Source organism: Pavona decussata, unplaced genomic scaffold (genome assembly GCF_977016875.1).
Source record: "Pavona decussata unplaced genomic scaffold, jaPavDecu1.1 SCAFFOLD_58, whole genome shotgun sequence".
Classification (NCBI taxonomy): domain Eukaryota; kingdom Metazoa; phylum Cnidaria; class Anthozoa; order Scleractinia; family Agariciidae; genus Pavona; species Pavona decussata.
The window spans coordinates 5,932,490-5,960,000 of record NW_028145480.1 but is presented as its reverse complement, the minus strand read 5'-3'; the positions used below and the strand labels follow the sequence as shown (position 1 = coordinate 5,960,000).

Here is a 27,511-nt window from a genome sequence, read left to right as displayed (position 1 = left end):
TACTCAAAAGGTATTTTACCAAAATGCCGCGAAACTTACGCGACTATAAAGCCGTAAAAATGTCAAACTGAAGCGAGCTAATTTGCATACAGTTTTGAAAGACATCTCAGGGCCAAGGTTATACAGAGGGCGGGCAACTCTATCCAGTGAATAAAATGTTCTCCAACCAATAGATTTTATCCGCTGGATAGCGAATTATCCGCTAGTGAAAAGCCCTCTTCACTCGTTTTGTAAAAGGTTTCTGAACATAGCAACGATTTTGATGACGATGGTCTTTTCGTAGTTCCACAGGCTAGTTTGCGGTTGAAATCTATTTCTGACACGACGAAATGTACAATAGGCGTGCAGCGCTGTCGTGTTCGATGAATTTATTTCCCACGGAAAATTATTTTACCGTGGCCACAAAACGTGTTAGTTCTTCAATGCATCTTTCACAAAAAAGATTTCTGGAAGAAAGGGAAAAGATTCTGCAGAGATATTTCCATCCAGTGAATATTGATGAACATAACAGTTGAAATGTGATCCGGTAAAATATTTGCGATGTATGCAAATTTTGCTCGGATAAACTTCGTCTGTCTTCCAACCTGTTATTGCCTAGCAACCTTCCTTTGTCTGACATCATTCATACTTGTTTTTCCCTGTTGCCAGGCAACATTACGTTGTGATGTCATCCGCCCCTGCAAAAAAATCTGCAGGGGATGCCAGATGTGCGTCCATGCATCGAGGACAAAAAAATCTCGATTCAAACCCGTAACCAAGATTAGGATGGCGTTCTGCGAACGCAATTATTAAAAATACACCATAATAAAAATCGAAATATACAATGCATGTTAAGGTATTAGTAATCATCTTAGTAAAAATTAAAAGTTCAATCAATAAAAGCTTCCTTAAAGAGGTACGTTTTCAGATGGCACTTAGCAGTCCATAGATCTGTGATAGAACGAATCTCACGCGGTAATACATTCCAAACTGCCGGAGCTGCGACCTGGAATGATCTGTCTCCTAATGTAACCCTACCTCTATAAGTTGGCGTTGCAGGCAACAAACTATCCGAGGAGGATCTTCAATTAAAATTTCCTAATGAGCTTATAATGAGCTAGGGTCATTCTAGGCATACATAAAAGTTAGAAGTAAAACGAAGCAACGTTTCTTCAGTGGTTTAGTTCTATCGCAGATCCCCTTTTTTACAATCGAAATACTTGCCTGTTGGGTACTTTGTATCTGTTAAAGAAGGTGGTTCTCCTACTTTTAGCCAAACTAAATTCCTTTCAAATCCAGGAAATGCTATCTTTGGAAAATGCCCCAAGCCCAAGCCGATTCTGATCAGGCTATAAGACTGGAAATCACAAAAGCAATTATGAGTTATTTCCTCCTTTGCCCAACAAACACACTCCATGCCGACGCGAATTTATTTGGTGGTGATTTAGGTAGGCTGTGTCTGAGCAGAGGTTAGAGTGCCAGACATTTGGTAAAAATGCTAATCACATTTCATAATATTTTTCATTTACCTTTTAGTGGTTTCCTGGCTACAAGGCCAAGAAGTTTTCAACTCGACATGGCCATGAATACGTCTTAGAATAGGAATTCGCCAAGATCACTATTTTTGGGCGTGCGTGAACTTTAGAACAGGAACTTTGTGTAAATATTTGATAAAAGTTTGATGCGAACTATTTGGTTGAATTTTACAACATATTAACTGCACTATTTCGGTTTATGAAATTAATCTTTGAGATGCTTTTCTGTTTCTTCTACAGGGCTGTAATTTGAGCAGTATGGTTGACTTTACCAGACATTACACTTTACCAAAGCTCGCATCGTCACTGCGCGCGCGAGGTTATCCTAGGCAGACAGTTTATGCAGTATTAAATTATACCTTCTTTGTCGCAATTTTTTCCACTGTAGTTCTCAAGACACTGACAGCTGTATGCACGAACAGAGCTGACACAAGTGGCGCCATTCTCGCAGGGATTTCTCAGCTTACAATAATCTACATCCGAGTAATGAACAAAAGAAGTAATATAATGACAATGAAAGCAAAAACAGAAATAGTATTCCGTAATTCAGTTACGTACCTAGACAAACGCCCCCTCCCCTACCTCCCTCTTAACTTAACGTCCTCTGTATGTTAAACAATCAAAATAGACATTTATGCCCATTGTATATTTGGGGAGGAGCCTGTTGGGATAGGAACCGCTTTGACGTCAGAACTAACCTTAAGGATTCCCGATACCTTCGCGGGTGTCCGCGATAAAACATATTTGCGTGCTGTCTTAAATGCAACAAGTATCGATATTCCTATTGGTTTCTTCGCAATTTTACTGTCAATTTTGACGATCAAAAACTCACCGATACGTCAGTACGACGAAGGCCTTTGCGGGAGATCAATTTTACAAAACGAAAAACCCTCCGGCACACAGTTTTTTTGCTCGGTGTCTTGGGAATCTTCGGGCCAAATTTCAAATCAATCCGTCAAATCCTTGTATCGTATAAATTGCTTTAAAGGAAGCGCACTCGCGTAAAAACGAATTAGGTTTTTTTCGGTTCTTAAGATTTACAAACATTTCACGCCCTTGCTGCGCCATATTTCAACACTGTGGATGCCGCCGACGTCGAAAGCCAATTGAATTACAGGAGACCTACTGCTGAGTTCCCTGAGATTACTGGTGTCGCACCTGAAAAGTTGAGTGCGTTACTGCAGTTCTATTACCAGTCAGAATTTCTCGGATTTCCTGGCGAAATGCCGGGCGGAAAAAATTCTTCGAAGAAAAGGAAAACTGCAGTGGCCTCGACGGTGAGCCGCATCGATCCGAAAGAACAGCTGCAGGCAGAAATGCGGTCACTGGGGTACGTTGAAGGACTATTTATATATACTATTATCCATGCGAATCAATTGCCGTCGCAAGCTTGCAGCTCAATATCCGAGTTTTTCTGCTTTGCAGGTTTTATGGAGATATTTTCACCCGCAACCTGGAGGCCAGCGTTGAGCACAATATGTGGGTGGGGAGGGAAAGGGCCTCAAAGAACTCAATATATCGATTATTGTACCTGGGCTTATGCGCTACACGCCGGCTTATGCCGTTTCGGCAAGAGTTTTTTCGCCATTCTTCATCGGAAACTTTCTTCTTCTTTTTCTTAGGACCAGTTTTCTCCTTAGTTTTCAACCACGGACTCTTTTCTTTCTTATCTTTCGCCATCCACGATACGCGAAACGAACACAAGCGAAAACTTAATGTGAATAAATCACAAGTTGCAAACGTAAACAAAAGGAAGAGAGGCGACATGAAATGAACGACTCCGGATGTTTTACCGCGAAAAACATCACGGGAAGCCCTGACGCTGACAAAGTTTAACTGGATAATAGCACTCTGGCGGGTGATGGAATTTCATTTGAAAAAACTTTCTTGTTGATAATTCACGCACGCCTCAAGATTTGTAATATTTTCTTTTTGAAAATGAAGTGAGACCAGAAATGATTAATTTGGCCTCAAAATTTTGTTTGGCAGAAAAACGACTCTCGAAGGTATCCGGTAACCTTAAAGTATTGCCTAACAAAAGAGTTATGTTTATTGTTTGCCTACATGATCAGATACAATTTTTCTAACCTTTCATCATTTCACAAACAGTACAGAAACCACGAACTCTCGTAATACACCCGCGCCGCGTAGAAAGTATGTCAGTAGTACAGAAGTTTGCATTGGTTACTCAGCCGTCGCTTTCCCGGGGAGACCAAGTCGTGACTCCGCGAAGCGACGTCCAATTCGTCAGGTTATTTTAATTTCAGTTTTGATGGGCTGATTTCTCATACAAATAATTACCAAGGACGGTGCCTCCTAATAGAATATTTTGCGCAGCTTATGATTATGCGGGAAAAGCAGAGTAACATAGGCTTAGCCGCTATTCGAATTTTAACAGAAAATTGGCGGTTACCACGCATGTTTTAGAGATAATTAAGCAATAATTATTTTAAAAAGCTTTAAAATAAAATGAAATATATGGCGATTTTTGAACCTCAATTATCCCTGAGAAATGTGCAGTTACCCCAATTTTTCGATAACAATAACACTTGCAAAGATCTGCTTTTCGCGCATAGTCATAAACCTAGAAAAGTATCAGTAGGCACCCCACACGGGAATCCCGAGATATACAGAATGTATACACAGTAGCAAAAGAAGTCACCGTCCTGCATTATTTGAAGACAGCTCACAAAAGTAACAGATACCTGGAAAATATGCTGGTATTTCGAACAAGGCATTAGTGAAAGGGAGGCCAATAACCTTGGAAACCATAACAAAGAGAGAGAAGAGCATATTCAGTATAATTCTTCAATATTATAATCACCAGAAGGACCATTTCTTGTGGCCATGTCGAGTTTCATGAGGAACTCGGACGAGTTTCAAATTCAATCTAATGAAGAAAAAAACTCGATAGCATGGTAATTATTTACACTGTAGTATATTAAGCTGGGTAAGAAGTAAGGTACGGGTATTGAGACATGATTTTAAATCTAAAAGAACGACTCTGGTTATAAAAACCCTTGCCGGTGTCCCTTAACATGCCCAAATCCATGAAACCTCTTCCGTGTGGTTTTTGAGTCTGTGAAAACTGCCGTGCGGTTCCCAGACAACAGCTACCACATGTTTGCTGCGGAGCTGTTGCTTAAAGGGTACGTGTTTTACTTCCGCCTCAGCAGTAAAGGGTGCCTGATACACGGCCTTTTGGTCGTTCGGTGCCCGACGGCTGTGCCATGCTGATGAGGCCCAACAACTCCGAAACAGCTGTCTATGGCTGCCACTACCCGAATGATATGGCTGTGCGCATGCTTAGGTACCGGCCAGGCCGTGGGTTGCTGTGCGAGTGTGTCACTTGCTTTTATTCATTGAGGTCTATAGTCATGACTGACAATCAATAGTATTCTTTGAAATTATCCACACCGTATTGTTTGCGTCTTACTCTCTCACTATGTTGGGTTTACTTTCGCTTTCCGGTCGCAATTAAACATCCTTTCTGAGCTTCCTAATCCCCCCCCCCCCTCCCTAATCCGGCCACATTGATTAAAACTAAGGTTAGCACATTGTCAAAATTCTAGTAGAGCTATTACCACAGTCTTTCTTGTGCTAAGGGATTTCGCAAGCACACGACCAGGACTTCAAGGAACACACACAGTTATTTATTATATCCTTGACCTGGTTACTTCGTTTTCATGTCTTGAACATAGTAATTCGTTTGTAGGTTCAAATTTTGTTATGGATAATTCCGGCTGATTATCTGTAATACGGATGAAGCAACTGGGAGTTAAAGGTGGTTAAGGTCTTTTGCTATTATACCTTTAAATTAACAGGATTCGGATAATGATAATTATATGCAGAGATGTTGACGGTGAAAAACGTCTGATTCTGAAAGGAAATGAAACGGAAATCAGTCAACCTTGAAGTGGGTAACAACTACTGAGAATTTGGTGGATCACTTCTTAACAAAAGTGAGTCAAGCATAGTTTCTTTTGTGCCAATATTCCATTTGGGGAACAACACATCAATATTTAAACATTGCTTCAAAACGGCTCGACAAAAGTCTGAAACTTTGATGAATAATAACATTAATCAAGTCTAGTTAGGATAAGACAACAAGTAGTGTCCTTTGTTCTCCCCTCAGAATAGTAAAGCAAGCAAAAACCGCGAGCATGCGTAAAACTTGCCTGCCACGGCCACGCCTTCTCGCGGGGGTGATTTTAGCGCGCGTTCGCGTTTTTTGCACGCTTTACTATACCCCTCCCCCCCCCCCCCCCGCCAAAAAAAAGAAAATAAATAAGGGATAAATCGTTGACTAATTTAGCATGTGTTTAGCATGGGGACATAGAAAACATTTGAGTCCCGATCCCGACCGGATTCAAACGTGTGACTTGACCTATCACGATCGGATCCTCGGAACCAGTAATTGGAGACTCGAGGTGATGGTCTCAATTTCCGTCGTTATTGCTTGTTAATCATTTTGTCCTATTTAAGTGCAAAACCGAGCTTAAAACTTACAAACTTTTTCAATTTTTCATCTCATGGGGCGCTTTTGACCCTACAGCCTATATTGTGAGGAGCATCATACTACCAAAATTTGGGCAAAATTAAGTTCCGATTACAAACTATTGGAAAGCTTTGTGGGACAACTGTAGGAAAAGAGAGAGAACGCAAGTAGTGTGTCCTTACTTTTGGCAGCACAGAGCAGTAAACTGGAGCGATCAGGCTATCGAAGTCGACGCTTAGTCGAATAAGAATCCCATTCCAATTCCCCTGAGGATCTAAAAGATATAGTAGATTACTGCAGAGTGGTTCTTGACCCGTATCAGCCTGAGTTGGGGGTTGGGGAACACGCGCTGCCTTTAAATATTCATATTCAGTTTTTTAATATAAAAGCAAACATTGACAAAGTCTGTGACTTTTCCTTAACTTTATCTGGCAATAATTGGCTATAATAATTGCTCACATGACTTGATGTTTCCACGGCAACACGTCTTTGACAGCAATTTTTTCTCAAATTTGAATATTTTTCTGCTAATGAAAAATTGTAACTTTATATAAGTTAATTTTGCATATTTACACCTTATAATTTTTTTTCTGAGTTTTTTTAGTTTCGGAAGATAGCGGGAAAATATAATGTGGCGGATCCAAAGCGGCGCCTGTAAAGAACAAATTTACGTAATTCTCTTGTAATGTGATGTCATCGGTACACTTTGCGGACATCAAAGAACAGTTTGGGACATACAATACACCCTCCAAGTCGCCATTGACTCGATGGATTTAAAGTTACGAGATGGGGTGGGAGTTTCTGGGAGTTTGGATTTCAAAGTAATAGTTGATTGTACAATAATAATAATAATAATAATAATAATAATAATAATAATAATAATAATAATAATAATAATAATAATAATAATAATTGTGGATGTACTCGGATGTTATTCAAGAGATGTCAGGAAGGCACTTAAAGAGCTAGTGGGAGATAAAAGCGACACAATAGCTCTGCAGATACAGAAATCAGTTATCACAAGCTCACTCAACATTGCCAGGCGCTTTAAGCTTTTGAAATGATGGACATTAGGCGTTTTATTATACTTTTATTTTTATTTATTTTTTAAGTGTTTTCACCGCGATGAACAGAACTTTTAGTATTTAGATTGAGGATTTTATGTATGGTAAATAGTTTTAGAATTGAATTACTAGGATTTTTATGATTAGAAGTTGGGAGTTTAATTATATTGACTTTGGTCGTTGCATTGATTGGCTACGGCTGGCCGCCCAATCATTGTTTAGGTAATCTGGGCATCCAGAAGTTTTTACTGCCATTTTATAATAAATAGACAATTTTACGTAAGGTTGACAGGTAACTTTCCCATTATTGGATCCTCAAGCCTGACGCCCATTTTGGGGAAACGTTCACGAATAAAGATTAAAATGACCCTCATCTTTACGCTTCACCCCCACTGACGACATAGCATCGTTTTATTGGGTCATGAATATTTTATGTTCTTTGGTATTAACTGTGTGTTCAAAACGTTCGTACAGCATCATAGCAAAGATTTCAAGTGATTTTATTAAAGGAACAGCAAACCGTAATGCGCCTTTAGTTATTGTTCCAATAAAATGAAAATGTTGTCCCAATTGACAGCCTACAACCCATCCATCTTGGCCATCAGTAGATTTCCTTTGATTCTTATATGGCCCTAAGATATTTTTAGGAAATGCTTAAAACAACTGAAAAGGCTCTGTCATGTTATTTTTATGTTGTTATGCATGAGAGAGTATTGTGGCCTCTGCCGGCCTTGCACCATACATTTCTTTTACCTTAATTTTTAGCAATGGCAAAATATCATCTTTTCTTTCAACTGACTGGATCGATCTTACTTCACAAGAGATAAGGGTTTCGAAAGGAATCGTGATTAAAAGAAAAAAAAGGGCAGAAATCAATTGCGCAGAACTTTATTCGAACCCAAAAATTAACACGTGCATTTTGGAGGATCGATACAACATCCCAGCAACAGTTCGATCCCAACTTCCAATTAAAATAACGTTACTACACTGAACTATGTTGGGTCTGAACCAGTTTTGTCAATGGATCTTTTCCCAGGTGTGATCCTTATTGGAAGAAAACGTGGAGTATTATTCGGTCATTTTAGTATGACACAAGAGCTTTAGGCGTTATCTTTTTTAATTACAAAAGGAGGGGTTTGGGAGTGCGGAAAGGGAGCGCTCTCCCCCTGCATAGACCCGCTACTACTATTACGGGCTTTTTATCTCCGGCATTTCTCTATCTACTTTAGCAATGTCGCGTGAGAAAACTAAAAATAAAGCAAAAAAAAAAAAAAAAGAATCCTCTTTGTATTCAATTGCGTACCTTTCATAGAAGTCCATGTTGCATTCATATACCAACCACTGGTGTTTACATTTTGCCCAAAGGTGACTTCGATCTCTGAGGGAATCCAATCTCCAGCTGGACGTGATGACGGGTAAGGGCAGTCTGAAATGCATTCAGAAAGAAAGAAATTTATATATTGATTCCGAAACTAAATTTCGGCCACCTCAGATCACGTCGTTGTTTCCTAGAGAATTGAATCCACGCCTCTTTGCTTTTTCGATGATTAGGAGTTTCATTTTGTTAACAGACTAATGACTGACTGTTGACACAACAACAAAAAAAATTGAGTTCGTAGTTTTTCTTTCTCCTGATAGAAGAATACTGTCGTCGCAAACGCTTTAACTCGTACACCAACCAAACATAATTTATTGACGAAAGCAAGTACGTAAGGTAAGGTAACGTAACGTAGCTGAAAATAACAAAATAACAGACATAAATAAATTAACAATGAAAATGACAATGACAATGCGAATAGAAAACGACAAGCGAAATAAACGACGAATACTTACAAGACGAATGTGACGACAAGAAAAACACTTTGAACTTGGAACTTGACTTAGAAGGTAGACTTAAAACGAAACTGAACTTAGCTAGAACTAGAACGACTGACGCAATATGAGCAGCAAAACAAAACTAACAAGTAACCTATATATATAGCATTATGCAAAATAAAACTAGCGAGTACGAAAACAACCTAAGAAAACAAAGAAGACTAATGAACGAGAAACTAAGTACAAAGGGCAACGGAGTGAAAAAACTAATAAACGAGGAACGAAAAACAAGAACGCTAATGACCTATAGAAATACGTTACGCCGACATACAAAACAACAAAAATCTAAATTTTCGCGCCTACATACCCGCTCCTAAATGCAAAGGCGGAAACTTTGCGTTTACATATATGTGAAACATTATAAGGCGCATGGAACTAATAGATAAACTAACACGTAAGATTTAAATGTCTCCTTAAATCTCTATGACTGGGAAAAAATGTCATATACGCGGTAGATTTGGAAAAGACTTAACTTTCTATTCAATTAAAGTGTTCCTTCTGAATGTTCACAAGATTCCAAAAGGCATAGCTTGGAGATGGGTCAAAGTAAAGTTGAATTCTTCGTCCGAACTTTCACACGACGGATCAACTGTTGCTTGTCGGGAAAAACTTCTGTGATACGACCAATCGGCCACATATATCTGGGTGTAGATTCATCAACGACGATAACGATAACCCCAATTGAAAAATTTCTGTTAGGTTTGAACCACTTCTGTCGTTGTTATAGCAGAGGCAGATATTCTTTTTTCCAACGTTTCTAAAAAACGTCCGCCAAATATTGTACCTGTCGCCATCTTCTTCTCGAAAGGGTGTCGTTTTTCTCGAGAATACCAGGAGGAAGAGGCGTGTCTTGACGAAGAAGAAGCAAATGATTTGGTGTAAGAGGTTCCAAATCTCTTGGATCATTTGAGACTGTCGTTAAAGGTCTTCCATTGATGATACTTTCTGCTTCACACATCAGGGTCTGGAGACTTTCATCATCGAGGTTCTGTTCCTTCACTAAGCCACCAATAATCTTTCGGGTCGATCTTATTAGCCTTTCCCACACACCACCATAATGAGAGGCCGATGGCGGATTGAAGATCCACGTAATTCCTTTCTGGATAAGACTTTGGTGGATCGCAGCCTGGTTTCAGCTTTCGATCATAACACAGAGCTCCTTTTCGCCTCCAACGAAGTTTGTACCATTGTCAGAGCGAATTTCTTTCACTTGACCTCTTCGGGCGATAAGACGCCTCAGAGCGAGAATAAAGGAATTAGTATCCAATGAGTGGGATATTTCCAAGTGAACAGCTCGCATGGCTAAGCAGGTGAAAATCACCCCATAACGCTTCACTTGGCTCCTCTTTTGGCGTACTAGAAACGGGCCAAAATAGTCTACTCCTACGCAAGTGAAGGGAGGCTGGTCCGAGGTGACTCTTGCAGATGGTAAATCTGCCATCTTTTGTTCGCCAGAAGAGGCATGACGCCTTTTGCAACCAAAGCAGGAGGATAGTACGCTTCTTACAACGGAATTCGCGCGGATTAACCAGAACTTTTCACGCAATAGGGCTAAGACGTATTCTCTTCCGGAATGACCGCTTTTCTCATGAAAATGGAAAACAAGGAGACGAGCGAGATGAGAACCCCTCGGGATAATGATCTGATGCTTTGAATCCTCGGAGAGGGTGGCTATTCTCAGTCGTCCGCCAACACGGAGGAGGCCAACTTAATGAGCGCACTTGATTTCTTGACGGACTTTCCTTTCTTTAAGGCTGCTATTTCTTCAGCAAAAGCGATTTTCTGGTTAAACTTGATGATCTCTTGTTCTGCAATCTCCAACTCTGGAAGTGTGAGCAATTCGCACTTGGACTCTCTAGGAAAACCATAGAAGTCTTGTCTGGCTTGTATTTTTCCCTTAAGAAATCTTCTTTGGCAGCGAAGACACAGAGCGATAAACTTTAGCAGTCTAAACCAAGACGAGAATCGCTCAACAATAGAAGCAAGGCTCGCGTAGGCTTCGCTGACTTGGACAGCAAAAGAAGACGACTCGCGTTTAACTTCGGGATCATCCTCTGACAATTCTTCAGTATTTCGGGGATGTGCCATCCAATCGGACTCCGGCCTTGAGAGGAAGGCCGGCCCCTTTATCCAACGGTCGTTCTGAACAAAACACTCTGCAGTGACTCCTCTTGACGCGTCATCAGCAGGATTAGACTTGGTATCTATGTACCTCCCCTGTAAAGGACCGGAATCTTCTCTGATAACGGAGACACGGTTGGCGACATAAGTATGGAAACGTTTCGATTCGTTCTCGATGTAGAGTATCACAGTCATGCTATCCGTCCAGAAAGTGATTGTGTCAGTATGCATTTCCAATTCTTTCTTCAACATTTTGTTCAGGCGAATCGATACTGTAGCAGCTGCTAATTCCAATCTGGGGATAGTCGTCTGTTTAAGAGGAGCGAGGCGGGATTTCCTGATGAGAAAAGAACAATGAATTCGACCATCCGAGTTGACGAGGCGAAGATAAGAAACTGCTCCATACGCAGACTGAGAGGCATCGCAAAAGTGATGAATTTGGCTGCTAGTAATTCTTCCAAAGTCAGGGGGTTTGACATGTCTGTGGACTGAGAATTCGGAAAGCCTCGGTAGCCCATGCAGCCAGGAACGCTATCGAGACGAGTAATTGTCAGGAATCACATCGTCCCAAGCAAGGCCCTTTCTACACAAATCTTGGAGAAGTAGTTTGGCGGGTAAGATGATAGGTACAGCCATTCCTAAAGGATCATATATCGAACTGACGATAGATAGTATTCCACGCCTTGTACATGGACGCTCCTTAACGTTGACCTTGAAGCCAAACTTGTCGTTCTCTACGGACCATGATACGTCTAAGGCTATCTCGGTGGGAAGAGCATCTTCGGCTAGGTCCAACTCTTTGACATCTTTGGCTCTGTCGTGAATTGGAATTGACTCTTAGACTTTCCGGTCGTTACTAATCCATTTCGTCAAACAGAAGCCTCCTCTCAACATAAGCTTTCGTAAGTCATCCAAGTGCTTAATCGCTGCACTACTTGACGGTAAAGATTTAAGGCAGTCGTCAACGTAGAAATTTCTCAAAACGGTATTGACAACATCGGAGGGAAATTCATGCTTGAGGTCTTCAGTGTTCTTTCGAATTGCGAAGTTCGCACAACTAGGAGACGAGACAGCACCGAACAAATGTACCGTCATTCTGTACTCTGTTAATTCTTGATTTAAGTCACCAGAGGGCCACCACAGGAAACGAAGAAGATCGCGATCAGCTACTGGGATGCGCACTTGATGAAACATAGATTGAATGTCTCCCATCACTGCAACTTGATCCTGACGGAAACGAATCAGCACTCCTACAAGGTTATTGGTTAAGTCTGGACCTTGGAAAAGCTCACCGTTTAGGGACGTTCCGCGGAACTGAGCAGAGCAATCAAAAACAACTCTTAACTTCTCCGGCTTCTTGTGATGATATACGCCATGGTGCGGTATGTACCAAACCTTGCCGTCCGCTCTTCTGAGATCAGCGAGGGAAACTTTCTCAGCGAAACCTTCTTTAATAACACCTTCAAGAGAGGTAACATAGTCTTCTCGGAACTTTCCATTCCCCAAGAGCTTGCGTTTCAAATGAAGAATCCTTCGTTCTGCCTGAACTCTATTCTCCGGCATCTTCAGGGAGGGATTCTTCAAAGGAAGCGAAATCTGATAATGACCATCTTCGCACTGCATGGCTGAATCTTTAACGATGTTCATGAATTTCAGATCATCTCTGGATAAGCCAACGTCATCACTGAGGGATGTATCAGCAAAGTCAGCACAGGCAACGCACAAAGGATGAGCTTCCATGGATTTCACAAAGAAACATGAGGGGACATACTTCAACTTTCGTCCGGTAGGGCCGTTAATAACCCAGCCAAGGTCCACTCTTGTCGCGTATGGACCTCCATTAGCAGCAGGGATAACTTCCCTGGGCTGAAGGGCTTCAGGAACATTGGCGCCGATCAACAGTTCGACTTGGGAGTCTAATTCTGTAAGTTCGACGTATCCTCGTAAATGTGGCCATCGTTCAACGTCTTCTTGTTTAGGGATTTCATCTTTCGAAACTGGCATAACTGATATGGCTAGCGTCTCATGCAGAGGAACGACATGTTCTCATCTAGGTCAGAAATTTGCAAATCCTTGACAATAAAGCTGTCTCCTTCTTCACTTCTTCCCATGGTTGTCAATTTGAGTTTCGTTTTCTTGCCACCTATTCCTAGACGTTCCAGAAGGCTGAACGAGCAGAAGGTAGAATTGGAACCATTATCCAAGAGCGCATACGTTACAATGGCACAAGGACTTCCTTTGACTTTAATCTTCACGGGAACAATAGGCAAGGCCGTTATGGAACCGTCCAAAAACGTTAGGCCACAGAAGTGCGGGGTACTTCTCTCCTCGGAGTTGCCTTGGCTTGTGCTATCCTGAGATCGAGTCCCACTTCTCCCAACAGGTGCATCACTAGGAGATTCTGGTTTGGACCTTGATTGTCTCTCTCCAAATTGCTCTACGTGCATAACTGTGGCATGTGGTCCACCGCAGTGGTGACAAGGCTTCCTCTTTTGACATCCTCTGGATTGATGACTAGCTCTTAAGCAAGCGAAGCATAGCCTCTTTTTCATTACGAAATCAAAACGATCTTGATTGGATGCTTTCGCGAAATCAGTACAATCGGACATATGGTGGGAGGCACGACAGAAGAGACAACCTTTGGCAGTTTCAGCTGAAGCAAACTTGCTACCAGTAGACGAAGATACGGGACGTACTTGACTGTCAGAATTCTTTTCTGAAATGGTAGCGAGACTTAGTTTCTTTGAACCAGGCTTGTCATTTCTGGGCTTTACCCTCCTCTCTTTGTTAACGGAGGCTTCCTTCTCCATACAGGGTAACTTGCCGAAGATGGGATTGCCTAAGGATCGCGACTTCTGCTCAACAAAATTTGAAATGTCTTCAATACAGATCTCTCGCTGTTCCACATTCAGGATCCGGTCAGCGGTTTCGCGCCATTTAGCTTGCAATCTTGGTGGGAGTCTGTTGATGATCTTCCGCATGTTATCTGGACTTTCTACCTTGTTAGACTAACCAATGGATCTGAGAGTATTCGTACAGCTTGACAATAAGATGGAGAAACCTTCCAGTGATTCCGCATCTTCACCTTTAATGCGTGGACCATTAGCCACTTGGTCAAGGCAAGCCATTGCGATTTTATGCTTCTGGCCAAATCTTCTCTCTAGGAGTCTCTTAGCCTTCTCGTAACCTTCCTTTGGAACCATGTAGAGACAGCTGCGCACGATCTCTTGTGGTCTTCCAGATGTGTGCTGCTCAAGATAATATAGTCTACCAGCGTAATCGGGTTCCTTGGCCTCGATCACCGTTTCAAAGGCACGGATAAAAGTGCAGTATTCTAGAGGATTGCCATCAAAAACAGGGACATGTCTTCTGGGCAGCGTATTCCTTTGCTGTTGTTTCACAAATTCTTCCATTACTCGGTTTTGTTGGACGAGAATCTGATAAGCTTGATCACTGAGACCAGATTTGCCGGAATCTTCGCTGGAACTACTTGAAACGCTTCTTTCATCGGGAATCTTTTCAGGTTTAGACTTTGCCCCTTCTTGTTTATCCTTGGAGACGGATACTGGGGGCGGAAAACTAGAGAGCATTCGATTCTACAAGCCGTCAGGAGGAAGAAACTTTGATTCTGCCTTGGCGTATGCTCCCTCTCTGGCCACAGCTTTGGCGTATTCGGTCTCCAGCTTCAGCTCCTCCCTCTTTAATTCTAACTCGTATTGTTGTCTTTTAAGATTCATCTCCGTCTCATGAAGTCGCTGACGCTATTTTAAGGCAAGGGCTTCGGCTTGAATTTCAGCAATTTTTGCCGCTTCTTAAGCTCGAGCAGAAGATATTGAACTTGCTTTAGATGCTGTACTGAGGATGGAACCACACAAACTCTTATGTCGATGTTGCTCGTTAGGGATAACTTGAGAAACACTGTCATCTGGAGTAATGGCCATCTCATGCAGCTTCACCTCCGTAACGCGTAACCAGTCATTAACGGTATCGCAGAAAAATCTTAAACTTGATTCAATTTCACTAAAATAAGCGTTAGATTGTTCCTTTTGAGCTTTGTCCACCAACTCGCGATGATATGCGTTCTGACATTCGACGAATTTTTGAAAGAGATCCGTTATCTCGGCTAGCTTGACCTTAACTGCTTCCAAATTGTTGACATCGTTCAGCAAGTCATCAATCTTCTTGCGTTTGGCTGTTAGAATACTCGACAAAACACCTCCTCTTTTCTTTCTTAGAACTCGAATTCGCTCCACTCGAATAGCATCTGGATCCAGCGTTACGTTGAGTCTTCGTACACGTGAACTTGAACGAACAGGCGGCGGCGTATCAGAACGTGCTGGACGCTGGCTCCTCGGCGACGTACTTGGACGCTTAACAGGAGGTCTTGTTTGAGACATGGCAACGGACACCGACGGCAAACAATATTCGTCTTTTACGAATGTCGTCGCAAACGCTTTAACTCGTACACCAACCAAACATAATTTATCGACGAAAGCAAGTACGTAAGGTAAGGTAACGTAACTGAAAATAACAAAATAACAGACATAAATAAATCAACAATGAAAATGGCAATGACAATGCGAATAGAAAACGACAAGCGAAATAAACGACGAATACTTACATGACGAATGTGACGACAAGAAAAACACTTTGAGCTTGGAACTTGACTTAGAAGCTAGACTTAAAACGAAACTGAACTTAACTAGAACTAGAACGACTGACGCAATATGAGCAGCAAAACAAAACTAACAAGTAACCTATATATATAGCATTATGCAAAATAAAACTAGCGAGTACGAAAACAACCTAAGAAAACAAAGAATACTAATGAACGAGAAACTAAGTACAAAGGGCAACGGAGTGAAAAAACTAATAAACGAGGAACAAAAAACAAGAACGCTAATGACCTATAGAAATACGTTACGCCGACATACAAAACAACAAAAATCTAAATTTTCGCACCTACAGATACAATAACCTGGTGATAATCTATTCTAACTAAATTTTTTTTTTCAAGTAGACTGTCTATTTCCATGGCGAGATACGTCATAATCTCAGGAACCATAATTTTGGAGTTTGCTTTGATTTCAACGTTTCTCAAAATAGATTGAATATCCGTCCTTTTAATTTCTCTTTGATTTTTGCGGTGCATTTATTGATTTTGATTTATAATTTGACGCAGATATCTAGTGGAGCTGTACGTTGCATCAGCCTACAAAAGTGGAACAATTCTGCGAGCTTACCATCCTGTACAACTGACTTTCGTTTGCGAAGTTTGATGTCCTGTTTATTTGAAGCGTGCTGACCTGTCAAATGAAAAATAAAAAATAGATTTAACAAGAGAGATCAGGGTGCAGTTATTCAGTGAGAGAGCCGGCTGAGCCGGTAACCGGCCGCTGACTGGGTAATGGTAAACGGTAGCGAAGGATTACGAGCAGATTACTAATAAGTTTCTCTTGTTGAAAAACGTTCCCATTGGGGTATGGCCCAGCCTTCTTACTCTACAGAAAATAAAGGAAGACAAAGCCACAATGAATGACTGAATGAGCGTGATCTACAAGAAACCCAAATTGCTGCCTGAACTTTCAACCAGAATTAATTCAGTAGTGATACAGTCTACTTATCCTGGTTAGCGCTATACCTTAGCGTTTCAGTTGAACAACGGGACCTGGAAGAAATCTTTTGGCCTGCACGCTGGCGTTCGTACGAAGTCAGCATCAGCCTGATGGATATTTTACCGAATGCGCAAGAGAACTATGACTTTGTCTACAGCGTGATCTGTTGTTTTCAATGTTCGCCGTTAGTAAGAAATTATAGACGTAGATCACGATAGGTTAATGAGAAGGAACCAGGCCATGACAGTTAGTAATTAATTTAGGTTATTTTTGCAAAATATGAAAAGAATACGCAAAGGGGGATGAAATTCAAGTTTACAGAAATTTTGGCAACGGTTGTTGTTTTGCGGGCAGAGGTTTATTGTATTCCGACTCAATACAGAAGGAATCCAACCCAGTTGATCATAATGCGGAATCAAATGCCACACAAAGTAAGACGCAGCCAAATTTACCAATGGGTGGCCAATGCCTAAAAATGTTCAAAAACATTAAAAAAGAAAGAGAGATTGTTTATTTTCCTTTTTAAATTACCTTTGTATCCGTGTAGGCATTGACGTTGACAAGATAGCACACTACGCGAAATCTGCAGAGCGAGAAACAAAGTTTGTTTAATAATGAAACTTAATTAAATTATCACATATGGTTACTTTCGCAACGTAAAAGTAAAGTTTCAAACTAATTACACAATTTGACGTTGTTAAAAGTTTCTTCAATACGGTTATGAACTTCCTAGAGTAACACCGAAACGGGTGAGTGAGTTTAGTCTGTTTGAAAACACGAAGATGCAAATGAGCGTGAAGAGCGCAGTGTGCAACTTGACTTCCTCTGTTTCCGAGAAAACAGACAAAATATGCGCATAATCTAGATACGATGTGATTACGCCAAATGGGATCATCTGTGTCTACCAGAACAGAACAATTTGTATTTCGAAAGCCACATTTCCGTTTTTACTGAAAGTTTCCGAGTGATGGGCCTTTGTTAATCACTCAAGAGAAATTGTGCTGTTAAACATGCTTTTGGCGCACTCGCACTTCAGCGGCGATGATATTAAGAGGGCAAGAAGAAATCAGTCACTGGAAAAGCGAACTTTATCCGCATCCAAAAATTAAAAAGTGCATTTTGGAGGTACAACCTCCCTAGCAACGGTTTGATCCGAAACTTGCAAATTGCATTGCTGCACTCATCTATGAATAGGTTTGAACCGTCTTTACAATGAATTTTTTTTTTCTCATGCGTTCCTAAATGGAAAAAAGATATGGAGTTTAGCACGTGACTAGCTATAAGATATTGCTCAAAGTTTAATTAAGGTGTTTGTTTCTCAGGAATGTTAACGAGACCACATGTATGCCAGAGGTGCATGACATGCTGCTGCAGAAGCCCTTTTTATCTATAAAATTCACTGATAAAATCGATCGTGTCAAAAGGTGTAGCTAGATTGTTGCCGTGGAATCGGCGCTTTATCTATAAACTTTACTGATGAATCACTCGTGGCAACAGCTGTAGAAAGATGATGCTACATAAAATTCACCGAAAGAATAAACTACTTAATATAAATACTAGCTCTACTTAATACTAATACTGGGTCCAAGCTGTGTTTAATTTTTTGAACGAAGACTGCAAAAAACTGAGAGCGGGCCCTTTTTTTGGTGCCACTAGATTTCCGCATGTCCACAGAAAAAGCCAACGAGAAAACCAAACAAAACAGACGGGAGAAAACTAATCTACGTAAAGAGACGAGTCTAAGCATAACCCAGATACCCTGCAATTTAAGTGAAGAGTCAGGACCAAGGTCAATTCTATTTTAAAACTGTTGATGTTGAGAAAAAGGCGACATTAGTATAGACATTAATAGAAGGGAATCAAAGAGTTAACAGTGCCGTAAAAATGGCAGCTGTCATTTGCATGGTCACATTTTAGGATGTCATCCAGCTAAGAACCATTGATTTATTTATTCTAATTGAGAGCGTTGTGCTCTAGACAAAGAGATCCAGAAGTCGCTCAAGCATTTCACCCAGCAGGACCTCCATGTCATAAACAAACCGCGAAGCAAGAAGGGACATGAAAATTTTTAGTACGTGTTGCGGATGATTCGCTTCGGGGCACTGTGATGACGTTATGCCTTATTACACGAGTTTCTTTATAAAAAAAAAAAATGATCTATTCACTTAATAAAGAAAAATTGAGTAAAAATGACTTTAACTACAAAATTTGCCCTTGGTACGCGACTGAGCTTTGTGTTATTAACGTTCCTGTTACTTGTTTCTAGACTTCTTACGTGATTCAGCGGGTCCATGATGCATAAATGTAATTATATTTACATCAAATATTTCTCACTAAAACTTCAGAATGAAAGAAAAAAAAAAAAGAAAAAAACCTGACGATTTTATGATTTAATGCTCACTGTCTCCTTGAGTTATCGCGACAACAGTCGCATTATCCATCCGCCTATGAAACAAGAATTGAATCCTAAGAATGTAATCCGGTGCGTTTGTTATTTCTCAATTTACGACCGAGGTTCGCGAGTCAGAAACATAACTTTAAACCCAAAGACTGAACTGGTAAAACTAGGCCTAGAGAAAGAAAATTTCATTAAATTAACGGGTAACGGACATCACATTGGAATTAGGAAGTCATTGTTTACGATTTAAGCTAATATTGCTTTGTAAGCTTAAAATCGCTGACGATATCACTAATAAATCCGGAACTCGTTCATTCAGTTTTCTTTTTATGAGATAGGCGTCAGTTACGTCCAGGATCGGAAGCTGCAAAGGTTCTACTTTTTATCGAATAAACTCTACTTCTTTCGGTCTCTCGATTTCGTCGTTTTCGCTAATGTGGATTTGGTATGCAATTGGTATGCATGTCATATCGCTCCTGTCATTATTCCGATCACGTTTTAAAGTTTTCAGTGGACAAGTACATGCATCTCCATCATCGTATAAGGCAAAATCCACAACATACCTGCGTTTCTCTTTTGGAACTTTCTTTCAGAGCCAGACGGCAGTTACGAAGGCATCGCGCCTTCCGTCGCGGTAAACGTTGGCCTGTCTGCTCAATCAAGGCCATCGTTCCAATGATCACACAAAATAACAGTACCAAAACGATCTTCCTTCTTGCAGGCATGGTTTACTCAGATGGTAATACTGCCGAGTACAAAATGATATGATTATCAATTAATGCTTTTTAAAACGTGCTGCAGCCGAAACCTTGACACTGGCGATTGACTTCATCATTAGCATTGAAAATGTTGTTATTCAACTTTCTGCTCAGCGGTGCAAATCAGTTATACTTGCGTAATGATGTATTTTGTCTTCGATTGTGCACGCTTCGAAGGTCACTTCAGTTGTTCTTATCCTTATCTTTTGGCTTGCCTCAAGGCTCGTTACTAGGCCCCCTACTCTTGTGTTATACACTGTATATAAATAATCTCCCCAATGTCTACCCCACTTCCAAAATTAGCGTGTATGTGGATGGCACGGCTTTTTATTTTAGTGGTTCTGGCTGTAAGGAAGTTACTATTGTCTTGCAAGATGATCTAAATCGGTTTGAACAATGAATGACGAATAGTAAGCTAGTGTTAAATCAAAGCAAGACTAAAGGCATGCTATTTGGAACAAAATCGAAGCTGGAAAGTGCTGAAAATTTTACCATCCAGTTACAAGGGAGAAATATTGAGAAGTAATTACTTGGAGGTTATGTTAGATGAACATCTGATTGGGAGGAGCATGTCGACGTAATATTAATTATGCAGTAAGATGAACAATTTATTTGCCTGAATTAGATTGCGTCTTACGCTTGAGGCATCCAAATGTGTGCACAGTTGCATAATCTTACCACTCCTAAGTTATGTAGAGTTATGTAGGTAGACACTGCGTAGGGTGAACCCTCAGTTACGTGCAGGGATAACTTACAGCGTCTGCAGAACCGAGCAGCACGTATTATCCGACGAGACAGCTCTAGTAAGGCTAGTAAGATTTTAGGCTGAGAGAATTTAAATTCATAAATGTGTCTTTAAAATTGTAAAGTACTTACATAATCTTGTTCCTAAATACCTTAGTCAATATTTTACAAGGAATATTAGCATACACTTGTACAACACTAAAAGTCACTGAAATGATTTCTATCTCCTAAAACCGAGATTAAGTTTTGGGAAAAGACCTTTTCGATTTTCCGGAGTATTGCTATTTAAAATTCAAAATTTCAAGGACGCAAGCTCATTAGCTTCGGTTTAATACCAGATTAGAAAGAAGATTGTATCCCTAATGACTACACAAGGGCGGTCTATCCTGGTCTATCCGGTCTATCCACGCGTAAAAATTATATAAAGTAAATACATAAATAAGTAAATAAATAAATAAATAAATAAATAAATAAATAAATAAATAAATAAATAAATAAATAAATAAATAAAATAATTAAAAAAAGAAAAAAAGAAAGAACGAAAGAAAGAACGAGCTCACACACCGACTAGTTAGAAACCAACTAATTTTTACTGATTTTCTTTGTTGAGTAGATAGTTATAATCTAGGTTATACTAAAACCATTAGACTGCTTGCTCTAGGTTTCTATCAACTTTGATAGTTAGCCATCGCAAACAATCACCTTAGACAACGTCCAAAACATGTTTTCATCAGCCATTACCCTCTCTTAAAAGTGGGTCGGTCGATTGGTTAAAAAAAGGAACGAAAACCTTCTAAAAAGCAATTCCAAACGAACTTTCGTTGTAATATCCCGGAGGCCAGGATGCCATTTTGCCAAATATTACTCTGAAAGGCGTTTTTGAAGTACAGCTATGAGAGTGATTTACGAGTAAGGTTTGTTCTGCACTTAAAGAAGTATGCATTTGCATATAAATGATTAAGTTCAAAAGGGAAAAACCCAAGGACAAAGAAGCAGGAATTGCAACGATTTTAAAACTGGGGTTGGTTTGACAAAGTGAAACAAAATATCGTATGGAGTTTGCCTTCCTGAACGGTTTTTAATTCTGCTTTTCCTTGTTTGTTGATTCTTTTCAGCCGAGTTGTGTCGTCATGCACAACCATACAATAAAACTAAACTTGATTTTATGTCAACGCTGCTGATTAATTTGTTTTTAGTCAAACATCATGTTAACCGGAACGTGAGTGAATGACGTCAGTTGCCTTATCCTCTTTTGTTACTGAGCATATTGGGCTGAAAGGGAAAAAGCCGAGAACAGGAAGCAGATGATGAAACAACTGAAAAAATTGTGTTGATTTAGCTAGCTGAATGAATAACAGTTCTTTTTTTTTTTTATGAAGGGGAGAGTTTCTTGTTTGTTGTTTCCTTTAGTTTTTTGTCGTCATACACAATTATAAAAAAAATTATAAAATCATACAAACCCGCAAAAAGTGCAAAACGGATTAATGCCTTTTGTCACACAGTGCAATCCATCAGTGCCTAACCTTAAAAGTATTTTAATCAGCAAGTGGCATTTAATCGAAAATCAACCACTGCTGAGAGAAATGTACAGAGAACCACCTCTCATCTCCTACAGAAGAGGAAAATCTCTAAAAGACATACTTGTTAAAGCTAAACTCTAAGGGTCAAAGACCTATTACAACACGAAACAGTGGGAGTCGTGTTTAGCCTGTCAACCCCCTTTTAACCCCATTGCTAAAATACACTAAAATTAATCACAGAGTCCGGGGATTGGCTTACGATGCCGTTACAACCATAACCACATTTTAAATCTCACGAATGGGATATGGGACTCCAAATATGGAGTGCCATCATGTTGACATTTGTTTGGACCACCAGAAAGCCTTGCTTGTTGACCAACGAAGGTACGAGGCCAGACGGGAGTAAGTCATTGGTGATCATGGTGGTTATTGTGGCAATGAAAATGCTAAGGGTACAATGAATGTTGTGTCACTAGAACTAATGACACAACTGATGAATCAGAGAATCAACTCTGCAGTGTATGGTAAAGCAATTACCCATGTGGCTCAGTCTGTGGAGTGGTTGACCCAACTCGGAGATCGGCGTTTGGATCCCGCCCTAGACTGTTCACAGTTCCCCTATTCGTTTAGACACTCTCCCCAGAGCGCGCTCGCTTTTACAAACCAAGTTGGCGGCAGCTCCATCGAAGCGCACCAGTCTTGAGAATCCCACGGAAAAATAGGGGGACTGTGAACAGTCTAATCCCGCCCAGTCTGGTTAAAGATTTTTTTCTTTTTCTTATACAGTCTTCCCGTTTCCTGTAACTAAGGCTAACGCTCAATAGGAAATATATTTGTTCACCTTACATTACAGAAATAATTCTCTGATCCATCGTTCAGCTGATTCTGTCGGTTTACCTGGATCAGTTGGGCGAGCTGGTTGAAGTTCCTTAGCTGGATCAGTTGGTTTAATTATCTCAGTTTGTTCGGTGTGTTTAGTTGCGTCAGTTGCTTTATCTTCTTAAGCATTTTTACTTGAATTGGTTTAACTGGTTGAGTTTAGTTTCTTCAGCTTGATAATCCAGTTGGTGCAGATGGTTTGTTTAGTTGATTTTGCTGGTTCAGTAAATTCACTGATTCTGGTGTGGTAGGAATTAAAGAAGCGACCATCCAGTAAAGAAATTTTGATTTCGAGGCTCTTCTGCTCGCCACTGTCAGCCATATTTGTCTTTCAAATACGCTTAGCAGCCACATGTTTTGTTTCCCAGGCTCGAGTGGACTGTAACTCTAAATTTAGCTCGATGTGCAAAATATTAGGGAAATTTAGAGTGGCTAGCCTAGAATATGTGTAACAGATGTATAATTTTGTTCTAGAGACGTAACTTTAATGCGGACATATTCCCTTCTATCTTGAGTAATGCAGGAGTTCCTTCAAACAGGCTGAATCATTATTGAATTCTAAATGCCTAGTTTCCTCGTGTACTTTTGGCCGCCATTGGTGTGACACTATGAAGCCCAGTCAATGACGAGCGCGACTTGTCTTTGTAAGATTGGCAAGGCAAGAAAGTTCTAAAAATTAACTCCACCCCTTCATGTCTGCAATTTTTCCACATGATCAAGTTTTATACTGGTTCAGCTAGGTTTAGGTGGTTCATTTGCTTACAGTGATCCAGTTTGTTCAGCTAATTAAGTAAGTTGGTTTAACTGCATTAGCTGATTCAATCATTTCAGCTGATTGAGTTGGATCGATTGGTTTTGGTGTTTGAGCTGGTTCAGCTCAGGTTCAGTTTGTTCGGATGATTCAGTTAGTTTAGCTAGTTAAGTAGGTTAAGTTGTATCACCAGGCTGAGCTGGTTCGGTTGGTTCAGCTGTTTCATCTCGTTTAGCTTGTTCAGCTGGTTCAGTTGGTCCCATTGCTCCAATTGCTTTTACGTTGCTTCGGCTCGACCGTTCAATTGGTTCAATTAGCTTTGCTGGGAAACAATTCACTGTAACATTAAGCAATCAAACTCCGCTTCTTCGTTTAAAACCAAATACAGGAAAAATTTGCTTATAAACAAAAAGTAATGTAGAAGTCTTCACCGTCATCCGTTCGCTAAACACGCTCTTTTTCTTTTTCTTTGACTTTTTCAAACCTTTCCAAATAATTTTCTCTTCCACCGAAATAATTTTCTCTTCCATCGTAAGTAGTGCCCAACTCGAAAGCAGCATGCTCCATTGGGCACTGCTCACACTAAACCAAACAAATTTATCCTAATTCTTTTTAATCCTCCTTTGTAATATAAATGTTTATTGTTTTTTATGTATTGTAATGAATCTCGTTGTACGTGTGAAAAATAAAAATTGAATTGAATTGGTTCAGTACATTAAGGACTTTCTGTTGGTTCAGCCGCTTCCATATTCATCCAGTTGGCCCAGCTGGTTCACTGAGTTGGCTCAGTTGCATTAGCTGATTAAGTTTGTTGAGCTCAGGTTCAGTTAGTTCGGAGCAGTTAGTTAAGTCAATTAAGTTTATAATCAACTGGACGAACTGGTCCAGTTGGTTGAGCTAACCAAGTTTGTGAAGCTAGATAAGTTGGTTCCGTTTAAACCAAATCAGGCAGTTGAACCAACTGAAATGAACCAACAAAACTAGCTGAACTGGGTCAAATGACTGACCCAGGTTAATCAAACCAGCTTAACAGATTAGCGATAAGGAAATGAACCAGAGGAACCAGCTAAACCAACTGAAGTAACTGACTCAGATGAACCTACTGAACTAGCCAAACATACTGGACCAGTGAGACAAAGTGCACCAGCTGAGCTTGCTGAACCAACCGAATAAAGGGAACCAGCTGAATCGATCAACTGATTTAAATGAATTCCCTGATCCGCCACCTGACCAAACTTCACTAGCTCAACCAACTGAATCAGCCAAACCATCTCAAGGTATCAGGATAAAAACCCTGTCAAACGAAATATTTTCTGAAAGATTGATAATGACTAATTCTGAACGCATACAAAATAGATTACTCCGTTGTAGCGAGTTCCGCTCCAGTCGAGAGTTATCGTTCTCTGCAGCCGGTGCCAAATCCGTAACACATTCAGTTCTCTCAAAAACCGTCGTCTGGTAATTTTGGTATCTGGCTTTGTTTCTGTACTTCGCAGTTAAAATTTGAAGTTTGAAAGAGATTCATCTATTCATGAATGTAAATATATGCATATATATTTTGAACTGCGGATGAAAATCAAATGGAAGAAAGATCCTCGCAGTTACCTAGTACGCAACAGGCCCGTAGCAGGGGAGCTTAAGCCCCCCCCCCCCCCCCCCAGAATTTTTGGAAGTTAAAAAACAATGTGCCAAAAAAATATAAAATTAAAACAAACCCGGAACAAGGAACATTCCGGAACATCCCGGAACACGAAAAAAAAAAAATAAATAAAAAATAAAATAAAATAAATAAATAAATAAATAAATAAATAAATAAATAAATAAATAAATAAAAATTTAAGATACAAAAAATAATGAAATAAAATAAAAATAAAGGGAAAAAAAAGTGTGTGTATATTTATATAAAATGAAATAACATTGTATCCGAAAGAAATTCATATAAGAAGAAGTATGAAGTAGGTGGGACGGTAGGATAAATGGGGTGTTGTAACTGACCACACTGAATGAAGGCGCAAGTCAGGCTTTCCCGCCATTTGCAGCACGTGTTTATCGTCTGCTGCGCCAGAAATGGATGATGCAGTTCCAGCTCGACTGGAATACAGGAATGAGCACGGAACACCCTCAGGGGTTTCTCCATCGTATTTGCACCTTTTCCTGTTTCAAAACCAATTGTTCGGTAAAAATGCATATGGAAAAGAGTTTTGTAGCTACAAACCAGCCAAAGTAGCGTATTTTCTTTAGCCGTAAATGACAGTTCACTTATGGTAAAGACACAGAGACAGTCAGGCGTCTTTTACTGACAAATGATAATAATGGCTACACCTACTTCTTGCCACCGGGGGCAGCGCGCTTCTTGAAACTCTTGCCTAATTTCAGACTAAAGCATGTGATTTTTCCTAACCTATTTCAGACACGACCAAATGATCCAAATGGTCATGTTAACCCACTACAAACATACAAGATGCTAAATTGCTTCAAAGACCGATATGAATATGTCAAACATGTGAGTAGGACTTCGTTAGGCCTTCCAACTCCATTTTACTCGTGAAAACTATAACCAATTCCAGACCAACCTCACCCTATTCAGCAAAAAGCGGTCAAAATATATGCACTACTTCACACTAAAAAGGCTTGCGCGGTCAAAAGTGCTCTTAAATTTAAACAGGACTTATCCTTGTTAATCACAAATTTATAGAAGACGTTGTTTTTATGTGCGTCATGCATGGAAAGTTTTAATATCTTCTTTTCAATTTACCGTGAGGGTCGTTTTTCATTACGAAGGTATTACGTATTAAGAATTAATTTAAATATAGAAGCGCTGACTCGGAGATATTAAGCTTAAAGGATTGTTAAACACTTTAAAACAAGCTTAAAACATCTCTTTTAATGAAGACCTTACCTGATAATTCATATTGCGAAATTTTACTCTATATGTAAACGTCGTCTTTAAGTCAACATTTAATTTCAATCATTTAAGTTTAAGTGGGAAGCTCCCTAAGTTCCTCATAACCCAAATTGCTCCTTCATTCAGTGTGGTCAGCTACAATACCCCATTTATCCTACCGTCCCACCTACTCCGTACTTCTTTTTATGTGAATTTCTTTCGGATACAATGTAATTTCATTTTATATAAATATACACACACTTCTTTTTTTTTCATTTCTTCCTTTTATTTTATTTCATGTTTTTTTTTTGTATCTTGATTTTTTGTTATTTTTTTTTTTCGTGTTCCGGGATGTTCCGGAATGTTTCATGTTCCTGGTTTTATCGACGGCCAACAAATTAATGTGCGTCAATCAGTCTTGAATTCTGACGCTGCAAGTGCCTTTTTACAAACTTTAATAATCAGTTCCCTTCGCTAACAGTTTTTTTATGTACAACGGCAACAAAGGCACTCCTACCTTGGATCAGAAATAAGAATTAAAATGGATCGAAATCAACCAACCTCAAGCCATAAAAGCTGTTGTAATAAACTACTTGTTTTCTAAAACGTCCGCTCACTGATAGCAATATATATGTCCTCTCAAGAGCCACAGAAAAAGAAAGTCTCCTACAGTTGGATTCTTACTGCTCGATCCCAAATTTAAAAGTAGTAAGAAAAATTTGTCGTTGTTTGTTTGCGTCCTCCTTCAAACGTGAAATTACTTAGGAAATTTGACGTGGTAGGTAAAGGTAAAGTCGCACAAGAGCCTAGATGGCCCACACGGCCGGAGCTTAGCCCAGTTTCTGTAGCATGAAGCAACTAAGAGTATTGCTACTCCCCCCTGGATGGGA

The 27,511-nt window shown here is 40.0% G+C and overlaps 1 protein-coding gene across 5 annotated transcripts in view; it reads right to left on the bottom strand.

The window, feature by feature from the left end:
* The window catches only part of LOC146479897 (uncharacterized), a 61,225-nt gene extending 41,235 nt beyond the window's left edge, over positions 1–19,990 (bottom strand). Inside the window, exons 1-9 of one of the 5 annotated variants that reach the window (XM_085110772.1) lie at positions 19,649–19,962; positions 17,219–17,270; positions 16,316–16,378; positions 8,380–8,502; positions 6,195–6,286; positions 5,325–5,393; positions 4,220–4,274; positions 1,874–1,987; positions 1,204–1,242 (exon numbers count right to left, since the gene is read on the bottom strand). In XM_085110772.1, the coding sequence (XP_084966898.1) occupies positions 1,204–1,242; positions 1,874–1,987; positions 4,220–4,274; positions 5,325–5,393; positions 6,195–6,286; positions 8,380–8,502; positions 16,316–16,378; positions 17,219–17,270; positions 19,649–19,810 (769 nt within the window). In that variant the 5' untranslated portion in view covers positions 19,811–19,962. Of the gene's footprint in view, positions 1–1,203; positions 1,243–1,873; positions 1,988–4,219; positions 4,275–5,324; positions 5,394–6,194; positions 6,287–8,379; positions 8,503–16,315; positions 16,379–17,218; positions 17,271–19,648 lie in introns of all 5 variants that reach the window. The other 4 variants (XM_085110766.1, XM_085110773.1, XM_085110768.1 and 1 more) reach the window with 4 other exon arrangements.
* Positions 19,991–27,511: the final 7,521 nt, after the last annotated feature.